The following is a 24,857-nucleotide window of genomic DNA, read 5'->3' as shown; positions in this document are numbered from 1 at the left end:
AGCTAAGAACGAACAAAATACCCGTGGCACACAGGTTTTCACACCGAGCCATCAATTCTTGGAACCTGTTACCGGAAAAAGTGGTGTCCGCACCAATTTAAGAGAAGACTAGACACTGACAGAAGCATGCTAGAAAAGAGATAATATAAGCTGTAGGCCTTCTGCCCTTGCTACACAAATCTGAAAATTATCTGAGTGAAGCCTCAACTATTCTGTGCCCATTTGAAACCAAATGACCTTGGTGGGGTAATTTGAGTTTTTGTTCTGTAACGCTTTAATTAATGTAAGTGCACTTTTTCTGTTTATTGAGCAGTCATTTAATTACTTTTGTTGTTGTCTCATCTCACTTCCAGCATTTGGCCATCCAGTTATGTGTAAACTTTGATAATTCTTACACACCAATGACATTCCTGTGATTTCTGACCCATTCTACTCACGTTTTCATCAACTTAATCAGTTTATTTTTCCGGAAGTTGCGATTTTAGGCCCTCCCAGTTTAGCCAAGTGATAGCATGTAGTTAATACTACAGCTACATGTCAAGCATTTGGTGTTTGTCGATAGGAGACACGTGACCTAGGTTATTCGTCAGTTGATATTCGTCTGCGAAGCATAGCTGCAATCTTCGCGGAACCATTTTAACAGTAAAATGTCTACAGTTGATTGGCCAATACAACCTGATTGGTGTAATCTCAACACTCGAAGGATTTGGGAAACTTGATATTCTTAATCAGTCAGTGACCAATCAATAGTAATTATGATGACTTGTGCAACAAAATGTAGATCGATAGAAGAACCTAATATGTCCCGTTTGTAACGTTTGCTGCAGTATCTTCAGCCTCCGTGTTGTGTGTTAAGGTTTCAGGAAACGTTTGGGACCACATAATTCCGTAATATAGACATTCTGGATGCCTATTACAATCTATAGCTCGAAGGACAACAATTCGTCATGCTGTTTTTTTCACACCACCGACTTACAACCCAATCTAGTTAACCCTCTTCGCGTTCCACACTAGTTAACTAGTTTCAAAAGAAACAACGAGTTTGGCCAGGATACATACTTCATGTACCACTTACCAATACTCCCGGCGTTAACCTATCTTATTTTGCGGAGGCTAGAAACTCGCAAAATTCAAGTCGTAGCCAACTGACAATTATTTCTGTTGAGAGAATAATCAATAAACACCTATATAGTTGCGTCACAAATTGTCGCTACACTTTGGAAGTGAAGTCCGTTTCGCTCAACTAGATTAATATGTAGGATGCATTAGTGATCACGTCGTTGAATATTTACATCCATATATATATACATCTATACATCTAAACTCCTCTCAGTAGCATTCAATCATTAGGATAACACTTTGTGGTCAGATTAACATTGATAGTACAGTTGATACCTTTCTCTACTTACTTACCTTTATAATCACTCAGTTGTAGACTGGTGGTTAGTGGCAAAGGCATTCGAATTTCAGCCTCTAGGTTCTACGTCCGAATTCTCCTCTACTCATTTCAGTTTGGGCAACCGGGTAGTATCACTAGCACTAATACCTGGTGTGTAGCTGACTGACTGACATTCATTCGCTTAGAGTTAGTGTTGACTAATATTTATTGCTATGTACATATACTCTGTGCTAAATAAATCTTCGGCTCATGTTTTCTGTTCCATGCGATCGCATTTATGCTTTGGATATCTCCTCATATCTAGAAGCTAACTTCAAACCTTCTAGTTTTTGGTTGTTGCAGTTTTATCTGAGATGTTTATACTGTTAGTGTCGGATATCATTGTTTCTAATTCTTTTATGTGTATTGTAAACAGTTATCATCTCGTTTCAGTGATAACTGCACTTGTATCTATTTATATATTTAGTTACTGAATCCAGTTTTTCTTTCGTCTTCCAGATTTCTGTGCTAACTAAAACCCCATAGCAACACACTTTCAAACTGCCCTAGCGGCATAATTGCTGACAAGAAGGAGGCTTATTAGTACCTAACCGTTGCAGGACACATTTCTCAGATTATGTCTTCTCTTTTGGACTCTGAAGCTTCTGAGGCCTCTGAACTTTCCGACTTGGATGACGACGATATAGTGAAGAAGAAACTGGACAAGCGCCCTGCCCTCGATGATCCAGATTCCAGTGATAGCGACGAAGAAGAAGAAGATTTAGCTAATGAGGAAGAAATCTGTCGGAAAGAAGGCGAAGGCTGGATTGTGGATGAGGAAGAAGACGAAGGTGGTGCATCCGAAGGCTCTGATGGAGATGATGCTGAGGAAGTTGGGGACGAAGGAGACAAGGATGATGACGACGACGCTTTGGATGATGATGATTTTCAACTCATCCAAGAAAATGTTGGTATCAATTTGAAGAAACAGGTAATTTTTTCATGTATAGAGGTTTATCTGGCTATTTATCTTGATTCTGACAGTTTGTGATGAGCATCTTATCTGGTAACCCAGTTTTAGACATACTTAATAGTGGAATGCTATGAAAAAACCAAATATGTATGATATTGCCCCTTTACCATGCCTAAAACGCTCTAAATCAATTGGGGTAAATCACTTATCCCACCGTACTAAGATTCTGAATGTGAGCCTCCGAGATCTGTCATACAGCCTGTATTGGGCTGGCAGCATAGTGAATACCTCAGTTCCGTTCTTAACAAAGAAAGGATAACCAAGCTCCTCGACTATCTTTGTTAAGCGCCGAAAGTTGTGTTCTTAGAGCTAATGGTTATTTGTTTTAGATCTTTGTGCTTGATCTTTTACTTCTCAGTTAAATAAAAACTTTTTTTTATCATGCTTGTCTCTGTCATTACTACCACTTAACTTCTTAGTGAAAGACCTAAATGGTTCGCCTTTCGTCCTTTATAAGATATTTAAGACGATCTCATAAAAACCGTTATATTCGATGTCTATGATAGCCCTTCAATTGTACCTAATTGTGTACTCTCCAAACCGTCTAAAGGTCGTTTGAAAATTAAGTTTCGTTGATTTAGAAACAAATATTACGCAAGTAATATATATTTTAAGGAAGCTAAGTATCAAAAGCTTCTTTTTGACCCTAAAATTATTATGACATGCTTGGAAATAATAAGCTACTGGCAGCCACTGTTATTTTAAATTGTTAGTACATTTCCAAGCCACGTGGTAAAAGGTATTTCATGTTAGAGATTTAGCCATCTAAATATGCACATTGTCTTGTGACGTATAAGAACTTGATGAAATATTGTAGACGGAGAATTCTGTATTGTAACAGATATAATATTGAGTAGAGACTTTGTGATTACTTTTATCAGGGATTCTATGATTCCTGACGGCATAGTAGTTCATACAAAAAACCGGAAATCTTCAAATTAAAACCATAATATATTAAATCATCCCAAGAATCTAGGTAGTGATCACCACTACTTATGTATTTCGAAGCCAAAGGATATTTAAAATATTTAGCTCTTAGAATAATCCTGGTTATCAGAATTCGCTGTTGTTTTCACTCATTGATTTTACGAAAGCCAGTGCTGTTTATTGGGGTTTTAGTTCCTCCTAATTTATTTACAATTGTATTTAACTTACTTGAGTAGTATAGAATCTCACGTTATTGAATTTGATCACTTTAAAGGTGATCTACCTTTGCTTATTACACAAAGACGGTCTGTCTCACATGATAGATTCACTGAGTTTAATATATCAAAAAAGCTATGGTGTCTTTGATGATAATGTATTTCGGACGCCGAAATAGTCAGATACCGTCATTATCTATCTGAGTGTCAATATCTTAATAACAAAATTTTCACTTTACATCTTTGTTCATAAATTAATTAAATACTTTAACATATTATTTCCTTACAAGCTCTCATTATTATTGAACTCTATTTAGAAAAAACGAAGATTGGTGCTTGACGATGACGATGAAGCAGATGAAGATGAAGTTGTATCCAAGAAAGCAACCTATGAAGAGGATAGAGGAAGAGAAGCTATTGCACGTCAAATCTTTGAAGACGAGGATGAAGAATTTGATGAAGACAGAGTTGTTCGTAGCAGGCCAACTGATTTTGGTGTGTCAGTTGGTGATGAAGAAGAGGAGGAAGATGAGGACGGTAATTATCATATATATATAGTGTGATGAGTTTCGCAATGAACTTATTCTCAGTATCCCGAATGCAGATTTTCCTAAAGTTTAGGATGATAAATAAAGTGTGTGATTCATTACAGAGTAATGTGGTGAACGAACACTGAGTGGGGGGCAACCAGTATATTTTAGCACAAAATTACGGAAGCTCTTGGTAAAATATGAAAACCGTACATTGAAGAATTCATTTACAAAAGTCTGTTATTTTCCCTTCAAATTCTGTATGATTCTTCCGAGTCACAATTCCTTTCTATTTCCGTTTCTGTTTTTTTCCAACTTGATCTTCTTAGCCTTCGGTTGCCAGGGTTTCCACCTCCGATCGGGGTTACATACTACTTATATCTGTCGACATAGGTAGCGCACACAGCAGAAGCGAGACATTTTATCGACAGCTGGCTTAATATTTATAATAAGGTTTGCTCTGTTGTAGTTTCGATTAGACTCGGTTTATCTATAAAACAAATAAAAGAACACGAAAATATTATTTACTAAAACTCATTGAAAGGAAAGTGATTACAAAAGTACAAGTCACCTTTTAGAAAGGGATACGTTTGGATTGAAAGCCGAAATTCTAGCAGTTTTCAATTGTGATTCATTTCTCCCAGCTAATTTAACCTTATGCTAAAATTCACTTCCTTGACATACATCCCATTAAATGTTATTCTCTTTCCACCTGATCGCTTAAATGTCTCAATATTGGTAGTTCTGTCCAACTAGCAGTGTTGTTGGACTTCAGCAATTAAGAGGCATAAACTTCATTAAAAGTTAATCACCTCCTTGATCAACCTGTTTCTCTTACTACTTAGCCTAAAACTATGCAGACCACATCAGTTGAATGTAACGCAGTGTATGTTGCTTGAATGGAAATTTTCGGGCTATAATAATAGTTGACATCACAGTCATCGACAGAAAACAGAGTCACTCACGATTAAGTGGCTACATTTACGTTCGTTGTATCATGCAGCAGTTAATTCCGTTCAACACCGTGTTTTTTATTGCTTTCTGTTTATTATGTTGAGATTTTGTACTAACCTAAGCCGTTACTAATATCATTTGAATTCTTATGTGAGCGAACTAAAGTGAGGTAAATGTACTAGTTCAGAGATTCATTAGGAGATGAATTTGCATTGAAAAGTAACAATTATTTAGTTTAGATTGAAATATGAATACCACCTTTTCGCCAATTACTCATTTGGCTCCTTGAATAGTATTTACTGACAACACTACTTACTCTTATGATTTTCAATGGTATTAGATGCACCATTTAAAAAAATCTCAAGTAATTGTAGGCCATAAATTATTAAAGCATTTTATTTTCGGTTGTTTTTCATTTATCTTTCGTTTAAGCAATCAGACAGATTTCGGTAAGATTTTAAGTTACTTCTAATATGTATGCGGCAAATGCGAAGTTATCTGTATTTCCGATTTGTTTATCTTATCACTTCTTATAATGTAGACATGGGAGACTTTATCGTGGATGATAGGACGGGTGCTCCACCCACAAGACCTTCCAAGCGTATAGTACATAAAGATGCAGCACTCCAACAAGCTCAAAATATTTTCGGTGTTGATTTTGACTTATCGGAGTTCGAAGCATTCCGAAAATCACGGGTTGGAGGCGATGACTACAGTGACGAGTCAGAATATGAATATTCAGACGAAGAGGAAGGCTCTAAAGCTAGACGATCAAAACACCGCCGGGCACCTTCGAATCTGGTTATGGATGATCGTGTTTACGAACTTTTTGATCCTAGTGATCTTGAGAGAGCCTACTACAGCCAGGCAGATGAACGCATTCGAAAAACTGATGTTCCAGAACGCTTTCAACTTCGTCAGGTTCCCGTTAAGTACATTGATTCCTGTTCAGCAACATATACTCAAGATCTGCAGGAACTTTCTGATGAAGCCGAGTGGATCTATCGTCATGCTTTCAAAGAAGATGCGGAATATAAGGTATCCATAGATTTTCTTACTTATTTTATTGTTAGCCTCCTGGAGTTATACCTAAAATTCTCGAGTCCTTAAAACTTATGAGGGAGTTTTTGTTTGAGGTCCCTTTTATTGCATTTTACCGGAAAGAATGCATAGAAAAGGACCTGAATATTAAAGACCTTTGGAGAATATATCAAATGGACGAAAAATGGACCATTTTGCATCAACGCAAAAGAAATATGATTAATCTTCTTCAACGCTTGTCAGATTATTTTGAGGCTCTCACCACAGAAGATGCGGTCAGGTCACTAAAGAAACATTGTTCTTCGGTACTGAAATTAATTGCATGGTTAGTCAAGTGTTAAACACTATTCCGTTTTTAGTGCTCGTAGCGCAGATTCTTTAGAGGAGCTGTTCGACGTCCGGTTGAATTATCTGCTTCACTTTTCTGGATATGTCGAACCAATGAACCGTTGGTATGCGCGTCAGAAAAAGGTACGTCGAAAACTTGATTTCGATTTTTTCTCCTTTTGATACTTATTATTTTGTTTTCATATTCCTTTTAATACTTTTCAGGGAGGCGAGGGGGAACAATCTGAAGAACAAGAATACGATGAAACAAATGTTGAAAAAGCTATCCCGATTACAACAACTATCGACCCAATAACTGGACGATCTATTCGTCAGAGACAGGCTCGTGCAACTGCTTCATATGAGGTGGCCAAACGAGCTGGTATAGGTGATCTTGTACAAAGATTTGGTCTTTCGGCGTCTCAGTTTGCTGAAAATGTTCAGGACCAGTATCTTCGCCATGATGTTGACCAATGCCCTATGTTACCTATTGATGCAGCTGGTGACTTTCTGTCCCCACAGTTTCCTAATTCTGAGTTAGCACTGTCTGCAGCTCGTTATATGCTTGCATTTGAAATTTCTCGTGAGCCACTTGTTAGAAAAATGATGCGCCAAATGTTTAATCTACAAGCTGTAATCAGTATGCGTCCTACTGAGAGAGGGGCTAAACATATAGACGAGTCTCATCCACTTTTTCAAATTAAATATCTTTCTAACAAACCAGTTGCTGATTTGATGGGTAATGCACTTTTCCTTCACATACATAATGTAAGTTCACGTACAAAGGTGTAATATATATATATATCACGAATCTCTATTTTCGTTCGGTTCACTAACGACATAGTTATGTTAACCATCTCACTATAATTGTGGCTCAATCAGTTGATCGATCTTCATATAATTATTGACCGCACCGTCATTATTTATCCACTTCATTAATACTTCCCACTAAATACTTTAGAAATTAATTATTAATCATATATAAATGTTACCCTTCTTGAGTACGATTTTGTGGTATTTTTTTCAACATGATATTTTTTTTCACTCTTCTAACGTCGCTTCATCATGATTGATATATAACTATTTAGCCTCGTAAAAGTTGAAAGGTTCATTACACTTGCCATAAAAGTATTATGAAATCTATCACTCGGGGTATTAAAACGCAACGCAAAATACGGATTATTAACAGACTGTTTTACGTTTTTCGTTCTCATTTAACCCACTCATACATCAGTTATAATAACACATCAACGTAGGTACGGATCCATAAACCTCGTTTGGTTTTTACAAAATTGCATCACTCGTGGTGTAGGGCAAATGTCTGTTTCTATTAAGGAGTTAATATACTGCTTAGCAACCCGTTCTGTATTACACCATAGCTGTGAAATATAGTCTATGAAAGTAGAAGACATGCATTCTGCATGTGTTTGATCTTAAGTGTCTGCGAACCATTGTTGGCGTATGGTGACACAACGGAGTAAATAATGCTAAAGTTCGGCATAGAATACTAGGCAAAGATACCAAATAGGTTCGTAAGGCAGTAAATTCTCATTAGTTAAGATGTTTGGTAGATGTTTTACTTACGTCCAACTACCGCCTATTTCGTTGCGTAATATTGACATGCTTAATTAGGTTTTTAGAACGTTTACTTGTGTTGAGAGTATTTTTACATCATTTTCATAATGTACTTATTTTCAATATAAATGAAACGGTTCCTTCAATCGGGAAGCTTATTCAGTAGTTTAAACACAAACTAGAAAACATTTGTCTAGTTTTCTTCACATAGGCATTAAGATTTAACATCGTTTATTGTCACTTGCAATTAGCCGTATTGTTACCTTCAACTCTCCTCATTTGTAAGATAAAGTTTCAACATACGGTTTCGATGAATGGTTGAAAGTATTTTATACATATATTAGCTTATTATCCACTAATTATGAGGTAATGATTAAATTATGCAAACCCCTATATGAAATAACTACTCGTTCTGAGGATGCGTAAATGAATAGTACTTGTCAGATGTTTATTTAGTTTAATCGGAACATATCGGTTTACATTAATCTCCTGGTACAACAATGGATTAACTTTCATGTTTAACTGTAATCTTCAATAAATCAATCAACCATCGAATTATTTTTAACAACTGTTATCTTTTATTCAGAGAAATCGTTTCTAGACAATAATATATAAATCTCTAAAATGTTTAATTAAAAATCATTAATGTACTAAAAAATAATATTCAGTAGAGAATTTATAGTTAGATTTTTCTATGCAGATAAAAGTTAGGACTACTAGTAGAACTCTCAGTTATTTTAATACTTACATTTGTAGATTATTTAAACTGGTCATCAAAACCTTCAAAACATAAAATTTATTTATGACTGGTACTTTCGAGAGAGATATTTTATATCATGATGCTTAACTACTCACTATTGGATGTGTTTAATTATCTTGACTTTTTATACTTTAACTTGAACTCAGGCTGAACGTGACAAACTAGTGCAATATGAAATTCATGTGCCAACCGAACAAATTCGAGGTTTATCGTTAGTAGATGAGCTTCAACGTTTCTTTTATCAAGACGAATTTAGTTCATTGGTTCAAGCATGGAATGAACAACGTAATCTAGTTCTTAAACAGGCTGCTGAAGAATTTATTTTCCCTGGACTTGTACGTGAATTACGACAGAAGTTACTCAATGAAAGTCAACAAGCTGTACTGAGAGTATGTACTTTAATAAATTCTGCTAGCAAATTTTATATTAATTCATTCGTTATATAAGAACTAAGGTAATAATTAACTAGCTGAATGATGTGAATGTTCATTAGCTAAGTGAGATTAACGAGACTACCCAGTCATTCAAAATTGATAGCTGGAATAAGTTTCAACTTTTCACTTGCTAGTTGGTTGTCCCTTGCTTTCATCACAGTTACACTCTGAATATTATTTCCTCTACGGATTTTGATATTAATAGCATGATTAGTCAGGGCTTGAGTTATTGCGTTGTTGACATTCAGGATTAGGTTTTTTATCAGTCTTTGTTAGCATATGTGCATTCCGTGTAATCTGCATCGTTTTGTCACAAGGTGAGGCAATCCGCACATGGTGCACATATCCCAACAAAGACTCGTCAAAAAATTCTGTCCCAAATATCAACAACGGTATACTTCTTATAGTTAGCAATAGTAATATAAATATCATACCTGTCTTAAAAGTTAGTGTTTGTTTAAACACACCAGCTAGGTGGATAAGAAGTTAATGTTTGAACATTGACACTGGGATACAGACGCATCAAATTTACGTTTCCCAAATAGGAGGAAGTATTGTTCCTGTATTCCATTAGCGGTGAATATCTATTCCGAAAAATTGTTACTGATGTGTTCTTTTTATGTTATGATAACAATTTTAATGTTTTTTTTACGAGGGTTTTGTATATATCGATCTCCTCCTCCTCCTCCTCACCACTACCACCACCTAAAAAAACTACCATTTTATAACACATGTTTAATTTATCGTTGGATTTCTTAAACATAAGCTAGTATCAGATTACTGTCTTTTTGTTACACACATTTTGTCGATGATATGAACTTATGTTTAGCTGTCGAATTAAATTTTAAAAAATGTTTAATAAATATTTCTTAACGTAACTGGGGAAAGCGTTTAATAACTGAAAAATTAATGAGCACAATAGTGGTGCGAAATTAAATGCAAAAAGTAAGAGAAACAAGTGAAAATAAAGACTGAATGATCCAAAATCCAAGGTTTGAGTACAGATAAAGAGTAAATGGATTTTCAGCTAGAGCAATCAAAGTATTCAACCGTTGTCTCATGGACTTCAATTAAGAAACTTGTACCTCTGTCTGCATATTTGATACAAGAACCCTGACTTCGAAAACTAATGTGATGTTTCAATGCGACTTTTCTTCACCCCTATCTAATCCACTCATTCGTTATTTATTTTATCAAATTATAAACATCAATCAGTTATTTAAAATGAACACTGGGTAGTGTTGTGAGTTGGTAACACAGTAAATGCTTCGAGTCATCATTAAACAACTTGTATTTAATAAACTAGATGGATAAATTTCTTTCAATTTTAGTTAATGTGTAACTCTCTTTAGTTTTGAAAAGAAATCTTGAGCGAACAAACAGACTGTATTTTCACTATTCACTTTAAAATAATATTTAGGGACTATCTTCTGTGCCGTTTAAACGTTATTATCTATTTATTTAAACACATAAACATTGGTACAAGGAGGCACCAGATAGATATGTACCACATAAGTCATTCGATTTGTGTAAGGGCTGAGATACTGCCCGGACGCCCAAACAGAAGCAGGTGGTTTTCTTAGAGGGCCACTTCCCGAGCCTTCAATCTAGAGGTCTGATCCACAAGGCAGTGGAGCATCGTTAGGAGATTTAGTCCTATGGTAGCCGGTGACCAACAATATGTTCATACGCGATTTATTTTCTCAGGATACTGCAGCCCATGTGCACCATTGGTTTGGAATCAGGGTTTTACAACTCCACTAGGTGAATCCTCTATATCCATCAACCCAGTTAAAGCGTCGGATATTCGCTTTTCGTTCTCCCAATTTCGTAAACAACAGTAATGCCGCGAAAGGGCAGTGAGTAGGACTTCTCTGACAGTGGCTGTGTATACGCATGGCCACGTGAGAGCATTTTGAAAGGGAGAGTTGACTTTTCACCCTCGACCGTACCAGGCATTTTAACTACTCTGTATTGTGGTCGGCTTATACATTACTTCTGTCTTAAAAGTTGCTAACTGAAGATTATTATACACAATTAAGATGATAATGCTACCTCACAGCCACGCTATCAACAATCAACATATTTTGCTTATCTTGTTGACTTTATTTTGCAATCATGTTTAGTATTATATGTATGTATTTTAGTGCTTTATGGAAAAGTCTTTTGATCCATTAGTATGATGCTACTCTGTTTTCAAATCCCTATATCTTATGCTTAATCGTTTATGTACTCTTTCTGATTAAAATTGCAGATGTGTGCCAAAAAGTTGTTTAATTACCTTCGGATAGGTCCCTATCCTCCTGATGGACATCGTTCGTATGAAATGGATACAGAAGAAACTGCTTCTTCTTTTGTCAATAATCGTCACAAATCAGATTTTCATACTAGCGGAGACATTAATTCCCGTTCTAGTGGAGCTGTTTGGCCAAAGGGAGCTCGTGTTTTGGCTCTTGCACTAAAAAACGAGGATGATAGTCGGAAGTCAATGGTGACTGCTGTTCAACTAGACTGTAATGGTGAGGTTGTTGATTTTCTTCATTTCCATGGTCTTTTGGTATCTCGTCGTGCTCCAGAAGAAATGAAAAAAATTAAGGTACGATTTCAAATATTTTAGAATACTATAATGAATAAAATTATTTGTTTCGTGATTTACTGTGATCTTAGCTCATTGTGCCATAAAAATGTACGTAATTGAGATTCTTTATTTATATATTTATAAATTTAGGAAGAAGATATGCAACGCCTTTCAACATTTATGGTAAAACACAAACCTCAAGTTTGCGTCATCGGGTGCGATTGCAGAAAGGCCTTGTTTTTGCAAGAAGACATTCAACATCTTGTAAACGAATTAGCGAATGAGAGACGTCTACCCCGTATTCATGTTGAATTGATGGAAACAGAACTCTCTATTGTTTTTGCTCTTTCTTCTCGTGCCTCATTTGATTTACCTATATCGTACCCTTTACTTCTTCGTCAAGCTATCTCTTTAGGAAGGCGTCTGCAGGACCCCTTATTTGAATTCGCTCAACTAGTAACTATTGAGAATGAAATTCTTGGTATCAGATGGCATCCACTACAAGATTCTCTTCCTCGTGATATGTTACTTCGGGCATTAGAGATAGAATTCATTAATCGAGTGAACGAGGTTGGAGTTGATGTGAATCGTTGTTTGTCTCACCCACATTCTGCTGGAGTTATTCAGTTTATTTCAGGACTTGGACCTCGCAAGGGCCTACACATGCTAAAGGTAATTTTTTCGAACTAACAAGTTTTAATGATAAAAAGCTACATCGAGCAAACTTTTTATCCTGGCTATGTTGTTTATTAAGCCCACTCATTGTGAAGAGAGTCAAGAGATAGTTTGTCATATGAACAACTATTCATGAAATAGGTGTCACATCAATCTGTGTCTGTCAGTTTGCTTGATACCAGGAAGTAGGTTTTATCAGTTGTATATTCTCGTTCTTTCGACATAGGTCTCTGTGCATCACTTTTTTGACGATATAAATTAGAATGTAAGTCAATAAATAGCTAGAATTTCTCATACTTGGTTAGCTAACTACTTAGTCTCGTTGTTATGATCGTCCACAGTTATCTACAGAGATGGACGAATTAGCTCAAAGAGATTATAGATCAGAAACTTATGCTCGACATAGAATTCATCGTTCCCTTAATTCAATTCTGTATTCAAATGTTTCATCATAGTATATTAAGATCTTCTACTCCTTGTGACTGATAAAACTGACCTACATGCAGTATGATATATATTTTTGTGCATTTTGGTAAATGTAGGTAAGCGTTTATTGAATAGTGTACAATTATATCAAGGTTACGTGTGTTCCTGAATCTGGAGGCAAGGGAAGATCTGAACTATTTTATCTACCTGGTCCCTTTTTGGTTTATTGTTCTCCAGGATCAGTCCACCGTCAAAATGATTGTTGGTTCTCTGATTAACGAGACTGCTTTATCCTAGTTAGTTCGTTTATGTTTGTCAACTAGGAGCTTCTGTGTTTTTTCTTACAAGCTTGAATGATCGATATCCACTTGGAAAGACTGTTTAGTCCTTGTATCTTAGCTAACTAATACTGATTTGTTCGTAGAAATATATATAGAGAGACCTGTGGTGGTCGGTATCCGATATAATCCTTAACATCGTATACAATTCGTCTTGCTAACCGTTCTGTATAACGCCCCAACGGTATAATAATCAGAAGGCAAATACGAAGTGTTGATTACGTTTATTGCGAGACCACACACATATATCCAAATGTACAAATGCGTTAAATAAGCATAGAAGAGTTGTGCCGAAAGGCAAGCAAGCGAGCGATGGCCAGAGCAAGAGCGTGAGGAGAGCGTGTGAGCGAATGAGTGAGTAAGCGAGTGAGTGAGTGAGTGAGTGAGTGAGTGTTCAATATGAATAACATGGACATATACATACCATGTGAAATGAATGGGTAATCGAATCGAATAAGCGGTTAGTAGTAAGACTAGCAGAGTGAATAAATGCGTAGGCAGTAATCAATATTCAAGCATACGTATTTCATGCAAGCACAAAATAATAAGGGTACAATAAATTGTTATAGTACGGATGGCTTTGTCCGCTAAATAAGTTGGCAAAAGGGCTTAACTGAGTTAAATGAGAATAAACCCATTTGCACGTGAGTCGCTATAGTCCATTAGATCAACTACTTTTCCGTACTTGAATTTTTCAGTATCTGTAAATGTTGTGTGAATAATGCTAATATTTCATTTAAAATTGTGACCGTATAATTAAAAATCAGCGGGTCGTTACTGCTCATCTGAGCATCTTTTCAGCATGCTCTATTCATCGTTGAATCTGTTTTTAACATAGGTCAATTGCTTTGTAACTAGAATCAGACTAACCGCTTATTTTCAGTCAAGTAAGAACTATACATACCGTGATATTTTTAGTCTCTAAGTTCATATTATCGACCTATAATAGGGGTCATTACACGAAAATATATTGAACTAACCACAACTGAGCCATTTTCTCCACCCCATAATCAGTCAAAACGAGTCTCATGTGTCAATTAATTCAAATGGATTTTTGGAGATCCATTCTCCTTTTTCAAGTTCTGATTATTTTCGTACACACCTGTCCACTACGTCTTTTCGAACCGTATTTCCAATGCTCAGTCTTTCTCCTTATCATTACTATTACATTATTTCTCTTTCTGTATTTGTCTTGGTGTTTTTATCTTATCGCGCTAATGTGATGTGGCGAGTTTGGCCGACCCAAATTTAGTATCTGGCTTTACGTTGATAACGACTTACCTGGTTCTGGTAATAGATTAGTTGACATTTTCTGTCCCATATAAGGATTTCAAATGATGGGGCACTTTACGAATGATATATTTGTCCATGTTATTACCGTTTCCGTAATAAACCCTTTGTATTTTATTAGTATTTCTTGCAGTACTGTTTTTTCACGTAAAATACACTACTATTGTCATTTTATGAATGAAAAAATATCATTGTGCTTCTCACACAGTGATCACATCTCATAACGGTGATGTTTTCAAAACCACTTATCCTTTGGTTTCCAATGTTTTATACGTCTAGTAGCATTTTTCAGTAACAAGTTATGTGCAAGCTGAAGGATTTATATATTTAAGGTGTGAGCTTAACTTTTAAAGCACTTGCTTTTTGGCTTTTAGGTTTCATGACAAATCTTTTGGTTTAGGGAGCCTTATGATATATCTGGCTATCACAGAAAGGGTTTAGTCTAAAGGCGATTGTATTAAACTTGGTTACTAAATGTTACTTTTTTTTAGATTTATTTGTAATTTTCAGCTAGGAACTCGTAATTATGTCTATATTTCATATTACAATGTAAAATAATCAAAATATTCAATAATTATCGAGGCACTGTTTCTATGTAAAAGCTGACCTTGGTCTTATAAATATTTTCTAAATCAGGATTTATTTCATTTTCAAGGTTGTTTGAAACTTTTACTGTTGTTTTGGAGATTTTAATCGTCGACATTATATTTTGTTCCGTTTCATTATAGATTCTAAAGCATAAAAAAACTCATCTAACCAATCGTATGCAGTTAGTAACAATGATTGAATTTGGTCCACGGGTTGTGATTAATTGTGCTGGTTTCATCAAAATTGATACTTCATCGGTACGTGATTTAGATGCAGATGATGTAGATTTACTGGATTCTACTAGAGTGCATCCTGAAAGTTATGATTTAGCGAAAAAAATGGCTGTCGATGCTCTGGAATATGATGATACTGAGGAATGTGATCCAACAGTTGCGTTGGAAGAGATAGTACACAGGTACATATTTTTACTCAAATTGTAAAATGTTTACTTCTTTGGATAATAGTACTACTCTAATACCATTAACTTGACCATCATATTTAATGTTAGTTGATCCGAAAAACAAACAAAGAGTTGATTCTTATTTCTTTGACTGTTTCCACGCTCATTTTTGTTGTACGACCAAGTTTAACTTCAATTCGTCAGATCAGTATACGAATTTGCAATTTTCTGTATTAAAATGGGTTTAATTTCAATATAAGTTGTTGATTAAAAGCTGTTAGTAAATTCAGCTTCAGTATAGAGTCGCTATTTAATAATAAAGTCTTTCTCCTGATTAGTGTTTAGCGATTTAGTGAATTGCTTTTTCACTTACTTTCGGTATGGATATATATATTCATAAATTCTACAAAACGCATGAGTTTTGAAATACTGACTTGATTTTTTATCCACATTTCACTAATGGGAATGTTAGATCCTAAAGAAATCTCTTATTCGCTTATTATTTCGTCATTTTTGTCTTGTGAGTCTAAATTTCTGTTTTTTCACTGCAAGACCTCCTGTAGACTGACGTTATCTTTAGATATTTGCTATGATAATACCCGTTATAATGTAGTTCAACATGCTGGATAAAATTAGAAAAATGATCGAAATTATTGTGTATGATGTACGTGCTGAACATTGGTGGTAACCTCAACCTCCCATAGAAGCTATTCTTTATTTTTAAAGATGCTATTTTCTTGTTGGTCTTTGGCTCTTTTAGTCTCCTAAATGTTTCTCCAATTTCCGTTGTACACGTATTTATACATCTGTGTTGCTTACCTGAAAATCAGTCTTCTTTGGTTTGTCCCAATAAACCTACTTTATGAGATTTGTCTTCTGGTGTAACAGTGGCTAGAAGAAAAAGAGGAATTGTAGTATCCAGGTACCAAAAGACGCCACGAGTTTTTGACGTTATTTCAAGGCATATCAGTCATGCATATCTATTAGCTTTTGTTTGCCAATGGGTAGCAGTATAACTATTTTAATCAATATAGCACTGATACATTTATTGTTTAGCTTCTAATTATCAAACATACAAAGGTAAGATGTTTATTTTTATGATACAAGGATATTGAATGTCTGCTTAGCACTCATTAGTTCACTAATAAAAAAATAAATTTCTGCACACAAAACATACACGTGTTATGGAAGATGCACGTCGTTTCAGAAAAACTGCTTCAGTATTCGTATTTGGTGGTAGCATACAATTTTCAACCAGGTAGTGACTCGAAAACGTTTAGGTAGAACCGAGTTTCCACCATAGTAATGCAGAGGTTCGGCATCATGTGTTCGGGCACAGAGATGATAATGCAATTGGTGTCACCATCTTGAAACACCGACTTCGGTGGCTTGGACATATTCTACGAATGTCGTCCCAGAGAATTCCACGTTGTGCATTATTTGCCGACGCTGGGACTGGTTGGACAAATTGGAGAGGTGGTTAGTGTATGGCATGGTGTCGTGGTATGAAAGAAAGCTGCAAAGGGCTGGCCTGTGTTGGTTATTCACGACTCCCTGACTGGGGTCCGAGAGATGGTGCAACACAGTGGCTAGAGACGTTATGAGATATGGCTCAGAATAGAAGCCAGTGGCGATCCTGCTGTAACCTTCTTTTACTTTCTTCATAAAAAGTGGTTGTTTCTTCCTTAACTGAAAGATTTCTTCTGATTTTACTTTTCCGTTTCCCTCATCATCACTATTATTATTAGTTTTATTACTACTGCACTATCTTACACTAATCTGTTCGTTATTGTTCTTTTTTTCTTTTTTTCTCTCCGGATTCTCACTTTGTGTGGCACATATATATTTGGTGCCCTCTTGTACCAATATTTATGTGTTCAAATAAAGTAATAAGATAAATATAGAAGATGAAGCAATCCTCAAGTCAATGTTATGTGCTTTGATATTATCATTCAGCTCTTGACTTTTCATTTCTAGTTGTATTTATCATGTTTTAACGTATTTCTTGGTTCATGAAAATATGTCATTTTTATTGTTTCCACTGTCAATCTAGCATAGTCTCCATCACTTGTGTTAAACAATTTATTTACCGATTTGGTTGTGCAGAGTTTTCTTATATTTCTATTGCATTTCAGCCCTGCACGTTTACGTGAACTTGATTTAGATGCTTTCGCAGAAGAATTAAAACGACAAGAACATGGAGATAAACATATCACCTTGTATGATATTCGAAAAGAATTGAATAATCGTTATCGAGACTATCGAGAAGCATATCAATCTGCTAATCCAGAAAGTATTTTCAGTATGGTCACACATGAGACACCTGAAACTTTACATGTTGGTCGTTTAGTTGAATGTCGTGTGTTATCTGTTGCTACTAGACGACCACGGCCTGAACAATTAGACAATGCAAATCCAACTAAAAACGAAATTAATGGTTTATGGATGTGCCCATTTTGTCAACAAGATAACTTCCAACTACTCAATCACGTAATGTTTTCAATCAAATTTTTACTTATATGTGTACTTAACTTTAGATATTTTCATTACATATCAGTTTGATTTGTACAATTTCTTAGTCGTTGGTTTTGTTATTTATTTTTTAGGTTTGGAGTCATTTTGATAATAATGAATGTCCTGGGCAACCAGTTGGATTAAGAGTTCAATTAGACAATGGAATTGATGGATTTATACCATTAAAGTTTATGGATTCCCCAGATAAATTATTTGAACGAACTCAACCGGGTTCTCTTGTACAATGTCGGGTAACTAAAATCGACATAACAAGATTTAATGTGGAGCTCACTTGCAAGTCAGCGGAATTGAAGGTATATTTCAGCGAATATTTAAGTGTTGAATTTCTCAGGTAGTATTAGAATATGTTTATGTTTCAGATAAAAGCATTTTTTACTAAAATAGTTTTTGCAAAATCCTACATTTTTATGGTTTAATAAGGTTTTCCTCAAAAATTACTTCAATTTGTTTCATATTTTTATAGGATGAACGTCATATATGGCGTCCACGTCAAGATGCTTTTTATGATTTTGAAAAAGAAGAAAAAGATCTACGTTCTGAAGCGGAGGCAATGGCTAAAGCTAAGGCTAAAACTAATCCATACATGTCTCGTTTGATATTTCATCCATATTTTAAAAATATTAGCTATGATCAGTTGGCTGCAATGGAGCCGGAATTAGAGCCTGGTGCAATTATTATTCGTCCAAGTAGAAAGGTAGATGATAGTAATGTATTACGTTACTCTCAATTTCGTAAATCTAAAGTTTTTATATTTGCAATAAGTGAATAGGATGAATAAAGACCTACTTATTTCTATGCATGATGGGATTTCAAGTTGTTGAGTATCTACTATCCCCGGAAGTAGTATCTCTCTTACCGTCGGTAATTCACAATTAGTAAAATATGTACTCTAAAATATGATTACTTAATACACACCGATTTTCTGGGATGATCAAGTTGGTACTACAATAACGAAGTGCATGAAACGGATAGAGTGAGGTTGTGAGTAACCAACGGTAATTTCTTTGGTGAGGGGTTTTTAGTTTAGCTGCAGTAAAACGTCAAATATCAGTGTAAAAGGATATTTTGTTAAAGGCTTAATCCTAACAATAATATGCATATAATGTCTCTACAATTTCACCAGTGAACTGTTACATAATATCGATTGTGGCGAATCCTTCCAGATCCCAGGATGTGTACTTGTAAACTAATTTAAATGAGTGGATTTCTGATGGGAAAATCTACACTTTTGATATTGAGTTACGATTACTGTAACTTGAGGATTTTGGGAATTAGATTGTATTATTGAGTGCAAAAGATAATTTATTTTAATATATTGGATAAAATGGGATTAGATTTAGTTAAAGTACCGCTTCCGAAAATTGTTAAGTTCTAGCTTATTACATCTGGATTTGTAGTTTAAGGTACAGTTACTCCTAAGAATACGAAGCGTAAAGCTTGTCTTTAGTAGGAACACTACTCACAATAAAAGTACAGTATTCTAGTAGGAGTCAAACACATCCTTTCTACAATAAAATACATACGGTGTTTTTGTAAAGTTTACGTAAAGTTCAATCTAGAAGTCGATACAACGTCTGCGTTATCTATTTTAAGGAGAATACATTGTGGGAATATGTGGGTTTAAAATTGAGATTAGGATCCATCCACGTGTACAAACGCTGTCCTAGATCCCATTTCGTATACATAAGTCAATCTTTAACCATAAATTACTTACCAAGTTTAAACTAGCGTACTAAACATTAATCCACACGTACTTTGTGAACTTCAGTGATGCCAATACCGGTGTACATGTATCGATGTATTGAGCTTATAATTGTAATAATAATTAAGAATCGTATGCTTAAATCACTAAAATTTAGGGATCTAAAGATAATCTTGTTCGTAATATCTACGCTAAGATTCAAACTAGTTTATAAAATAAATTAAAAATCGTCAATTATCACGACATTGAGTCGGAAAGACTTTTGTATTACAGTCATTTATGCATCTATCCACATATAGCAGCTCTATACAGAAAGTTTTCTTCAATTAGAAGGACATATGTAAGTGATTAAAGGATTTAAAGTTGTTTGCTGTCTTTGTTATACATCTATCACAATATGTACACTTCACCATTTGTAGGGAACGGATCATCTGACTGTAAGCTGGAAGATAGATGACGGAATTATGCAACATATTGATGTTTCCGAAAAGGAAAAATCGAATAGTTTTTCACTGGGAAAACTTTTAATTATTGGTGATGAAGAATTTGAAGACTTAGATGAAATTGTGGCACGTCATGTGCAACCCATGGCGTCTCTTGTTCGTGATGTAATGACCTACAAATATTACCGTGATTCTTCGGTAAGTTGGTTTCGCTAATATTTTACTTATTAGGAAGTGCATATGTATTCCAATAATTTCTTGCAAAGGCTTGTTTATTTAACTGTTCGAAACGCAAGCGGCATTTCACAGCTACTTTGTCTTGGTCTGATACTTCTTAACAATGCGCATCCATCATCGTATGTTGTTTTGAATTTAAGGCTTATGTGAGTGACAACAAATGTGATATCATTTAATCACAGACGTAATCAAACAGCCCTCGTTTTCTACCCTCAGTCAATTCGCAACATTAATATCTACTGTGATGAGTGCGGATCTGTCTCATTATCATGTATATATATATGACTATCGTAACCACTGGTTGGAGACTCTTAGTGACATGGCTCAGAATCGATCACAATGGCGTAGGTGTATATACTCTCTGTATTCCCTTAAACTAAAAGATTATAATCGCTTCTTATCTTTCTTTCTACGAACTAATTCTTTCTTCCTGTACTATATCCTTATATGCAATCTTTCTTTTATATATTGTCACCTCTGAATTAACTACTTTTATGAATCCGGTGTTCATCGTGTTGTGTTAATGAGGTATGGCAACTTGGACCGATGCATATATGTGCCTGGTCCTACGTTGTAGCTGACCGACTGATATATATATATATATATATATATATATATATATATATATATATATATATATATTGTCCTGTCCATATGATAACCAAATTTCATCGTGGATAATTGGTGAACGTAAAAAATCAGAAATAACGAGATTTCGCATTATGTAAACTGTTATATGAATAGCTTTAATGGTTTTTCCGTTATAAAACTAAAATTCACTCCATTGAGCAAATTGTATCATTAGGATTCGTCACTTAACCTTAGCCCCACAAACTCAGGAGCCATTTACATGGTTGTGTTCGATTCTGTGGTTATGGATTGACTGGTTTGGTTACTAGACTTGTGATTTATTATATTTACCTTGAAGTTATCGGTTGTATGTAGTCATTGCTCAACCTGTGGCGAGACCGATTTTAGGGTAAATAAAATCTTGTTAAGTGTTTTTTCATTAATATCAAACTTATATAATTAGCTTATTTAAAATCAAAATTTTTTTTGCATGAACTTATTTTTAGGTTTTGTAACTTGCACAGTATATCTACCTTAACATTTTGCCTATTCATATATTCTGTTTATTTTATTCTCAGGGTGGTGATCGTGCTCACCTAAATGCTTTACTTCAACATGAAAAGAGCCTTAATCCGGATCGCATTCCTTATTTTTTGAGTTCAACAAAAGAACGTCCCGGTTATTTCATTCTTGCGTATTTACCCAATAAGAATCCACATTTTGAATTATTTAGCACACGACCCGAAGGTTTCAAGTTTCGCCAGTTAATATTCCCAACTCTCGACCGAATGATTACTTGGTTCAAAGAACACTATAATGACGCTGTAAATTACTATCGCGGTTAAATCGGTCTATTCTCAGGATACTTTGTTTCTAGTCTACATTTCTTTATTCCTGAATTCAGTTTCACATAAATATTAATTTTTATCAAAATCCCACTTAAAGCTTGACCTATTTCAACTTTTAGTTTTTATTACGAAATATTAACACTTGTAAATATCCCTAAGTAATGTTCACAACTTTCCACAATGTTACCGTATTGTTTTTTCGTATATGTACAACTGAATTAAAATGAGTACAAAAAAATTAAATAGACGAAGTTGAATTTATATATTTTGATACAAGATGTACAACTAACAAATATTCGTATTTTCCTTTAGAACTGTTAAACGTTAACTGATTACCAGAATATTAAATATCACTGTAAACTACCTTGTTTCATGAAGACTAGGTGTCCTTATCATCAAATGTCGATAACTGTATTACGAAGTCGCGATACATAATCTTCCCTTTTGATAAATCCGTTGCGGCTGCGAGCATCTCCTCTATTTCCTCTTTTGTAAATGGTTCTCCTAAAAATACATATTACGACAACATTATCTTTACCTGAAGAAACCATATAAGATTCCAAAGCGTCAGCACTTAGGAATCCTTTCTTCTCTGAGTCGAGGATTAAGAAGGCTTTCAATAAATCTTCTTCAGGCGCAGGTTCGAATCTGTAAGCGGTTCAACATACCAGTCATTTGTTACTTTACCTTTTCTGTTCCATTGCTTGCATCATCACTGGGAGGAATTTGTCATAATTAATATAACCATTTGGTGGGTCGTTTTCTAACTTTCATTTTAGCGTTCTTTGTAGCTCGGAAACTAACCTCACGAACAAGTGATATCACTTCTGCTTCAGTTGGAACACCACCTAGTGCTCTTATTACTGTCCCGAGTTCTCTAAAATCTATTGTTTTGTTACGTTCGTGGTCAAATAGATCAAAAATCTCTCTTATTCTCGCCTCCAAATCATCTAAAATGGGGGGTTTTAGATTGTGGTGATGAATATAATATTAAATTGCTTACCTCTGAACAATTCCGATCTCTGTTTAAAACAATGACATAAATGTTATCACGTTAAAGTTGTAAAAGTTCAACAGTGAGACAGACGATTTCGGTCCTATCGATAAACTTGTAAACCAGGAACAACAAATAATATGCAATCTAATAGATCCTTTTTACACTGTGTGACCTAAATCTTTTGTATGCCCATCGATCCTACAGACAAATCTTCATAAAGTATTTCAGATCAGCGAAAGAACGAATTATAAGTAATTTGCACAACCATATAACTCCGACAAGATGTAGTCAATCTTTAGGTGCAAATCTAGACTAATCTGACTGTTCTTTAGTGTGATAATGAATAATTGCCCCAGGTGTGACTTGTTTCGGTGTTATCGTATGTACCATGACTATTCATAAACCATTGCCTTTAGGATATATGCAGATTACAAATATTCAATCTTGTATCTCTGACGCTTTTCTCACGTTTGATGGGACTGTCTCACTAACAACGCTGATACCAAAAGTAAATGCCTAAATAATGAAGTCAAAGCGATCGTTGGGTTTTTTTTTAAACTTGGGTTGATGGAATCATATGATCAACCCACCAAATCACCTACTCAATTGGGTTATGTTAACTGATGTAGAACCAAGAATGGCCAAATGGAGAAAAGACAACATTCCATGTACTTGTTGATTCTGGGGTTAAGCCATTCATAAAGACATGGGTCATCTAGCTGGAATCCTTTAGGTAGCAAGATAAGTTGTAGATTTTAAATGTGCGATAGAAAATATAGGTATTACTGTCGGCCAATGCAAAATGCTACAGTTACCGTTTCAATCCCACATACTCGTTAGGAGAAAATGTTGAAATGAGTCATGAACTTGTAGGCACTTTGTAACTAGTGCACAACAGCCTCAGTTGTTAACGCTGTTCACTCTATAAAGTAGTGGCCAAAGGTATTACTCAAAAAGATAATGAAAGCTCTATAATTGCACCATCTGTTTCGAAGAACTTAACGTGTTTGAAATACATCAACTTTTCGGATACGCTTATGTATATACAGAGATAGAGACTTATTGTTCAATCTCCTTGAAAATTATGCTTGAATAAGCTTTAAAGCTTGATGGTCTGCAGAGCAAATAATCTATTCCCCAAGATCCAAATCTGGGTCTCTTTTCACTATGGAAAGACACAACTTTATGTTTTTTCGAGTCTAAAGGGTAAAAGCACTAGTTATCAATGGAAGTAACGATAGCACCTATTGTTGTTTCAGACTGAAATTCTACGACCTAATGTTTATAACCACCAAAACATTCATACAAATTTCTCTGCATGTGCTTTTGAATTTCATTGCAAAACAACATCTAAGGTGTAGATTAAAACAGAATCGTATAAACGTTCTTTTCGAGAGAAGAGGATTCTGAAAGAGGTACCCAAGCTGCCAACTTTGGGGAAAATTTGGTCCAGTTTGGGGAAATGAGAAGAAATTTCCCCAAAGCTGGCAGCTTAGGTAATCAAACGCATCTCAGATTGCAAATTTAGATAGTCGAAGAGAGCTGGAAAAGGTTTGATGTTTTGTTAAGGCATCTTTCTAGTTGCTATTCTTTGGATTTATTCTGAGAGATATTATATTTACGGCAAGGGGACAAAATAGGAGGTCCTCACCAGATAAGGTCTTAAATAAACAGTAAAAGCGGTTCCGAATAGTTATAAATAAATATATGCCAGCTCAGAGTATGATATTTTACACAGATGTCGAAAAATTATGTTTCGTACTATTCTGAATATTGTCATGAGTTTCCGGTTGTCCCATTATTTAAAAAGACGGCAATTTGTTTCCTCATGGTAACGGTACATTGATTCAGAAATAGTGTAGATAGTTCAACAAGCTTTTGTGACGAATCAGTCCAAACAAGTTGACTCATTAGCTACCGTTACTGAGTGTAAAGATAAAAGTTGAATATTTATTAACGTTGTCCATAATGATGTCAATGTATCCACTCAGCCTCAATAAGTTCCAAGACTTCGATATATATTTGCAGACTCATGAACTTTCAAATTCTAAACTGA

General features: G+C 35.1%; 2 protein-coding genes across 3 annotated transcripts; one reads left to right on the top strand and one right to left on the bottom strand.

The window, feature by feature from the left end:
- Nucleotides 1-216: 216 nt before the first annotated feature.
- On the top strand, nucleotides 217-22,154 carry SUPT6H_1 (Transcription elongation factor SPT6; the record flags this gene model as incomplete). 2 transcript variants are annotated; one of them, XM_035732273.2, is made up of 16 exons in its annotated part: nucleotides 217-283; nucleotides 1,898-2,369; nucleotides 3,871-4,090; nucleotides 5,579-6,075; nucleotides 6,111-6,403; nucleotides 6,438-6,549; nucleotides 6,631-7,173; nucleotides 8,887-9,129; nucleotides 11,429-11,770; nucleotides 11,903-12,424; nucleotides 15,210-15,484; nucleotides 17,605-17,959; nucleotides 18,076-18,297; nucleotides 18,468-18,698; nucleotides 20,126-20,347; nucleotides 21,535-21,801. In XM_035732273.2, exons 2-16 carry the CDS (start codon nucleotides 2,016-2,018, stop codon nucleotides 21,799-21,801), a joined length of 4,698 nt encoding a protein of 1,565 aa, XP_035588192.1. In that variant the 5' UTR covers nucleotides 217-283; nucleotides 1,898-2,015. The 2 variants fall into 2 exon arrangements, with proteins under 2 accessions (XP_035588192.1, XP_051067724.1); XM_051214536.1 differs by having other exon boundaries at nucleotides 6,111-6,549; nucleotides 21,535-22,154.
- EFCAB2 (Dynein regulatory complex protein 8) lies at nucleotides 22,050-24,857 on the bottom strand. The gene is made up of 6 exons (XM_051214535.1): nucleotides 24,564-24,857; nucleotides 22,609-22,754; nucleotides 22,492-22,571; nucleotides 22,343-22,452; nucleotides 22,169-22,308; nucleotides 22,050-22,132 (listed from the first exon to the last, which is right to left on the bottom strand). Exons 1-5 carry the CDS (start codon nucleotides 24,598-24,600, stop codon nucleotides 22,184-22,186), a joined length of 498 nt encoding a protein of 165 aa, XP_051067723.1. The 5' UTR covers nucleotides 24,601-24,857; the 3' UTR covers nucleotides 22,050-22,132; nucleotides 22,169-22,183.

This window comes from Schistosoma haematobium, chromosome 2 (assembly GCF_000699445.3).
Source record: "Schistosoma haematobium chromosome 2, whole genome shotgun sequence".
Classification (NCBI taxonomy): domain Eukaryota; kingdom Metazoa; phylum Platyhelminthes; class Trematoda; order Strigeidida; family Schistosomatidae; genus Schistosoma; species Schistosoma haematobium.
The sequence above is the reverse complement of the archived record's forward strand: the minus strand, read 5'-3'. Positions and strand labels throughout refer to the sequence as shown.

Bases quoted from the DNA above. Each gene is read 5' to 3' on its own strand.
- EFCAB2 (XM_051214535.1), bottom strand. From the start codon at position 24,600: ATGGGACAACCGGAAACTCATGACAATATTCAGAATA. The intron at 22,572-22,608 runs GTTAGTTTCCGA...CTAAAATGAAAG, and splicing joins TGATATCACTTGTTCGTGAG to TTAGAAAACGACCCACCAAA. The intron at 22,453-22,491 runs GTAAAGTAACAA...AACCGCTTACAG, and splicing joins CAAGCAATGGAACAGAAAAG to ATTCGAACCTGCGCCTGAAG.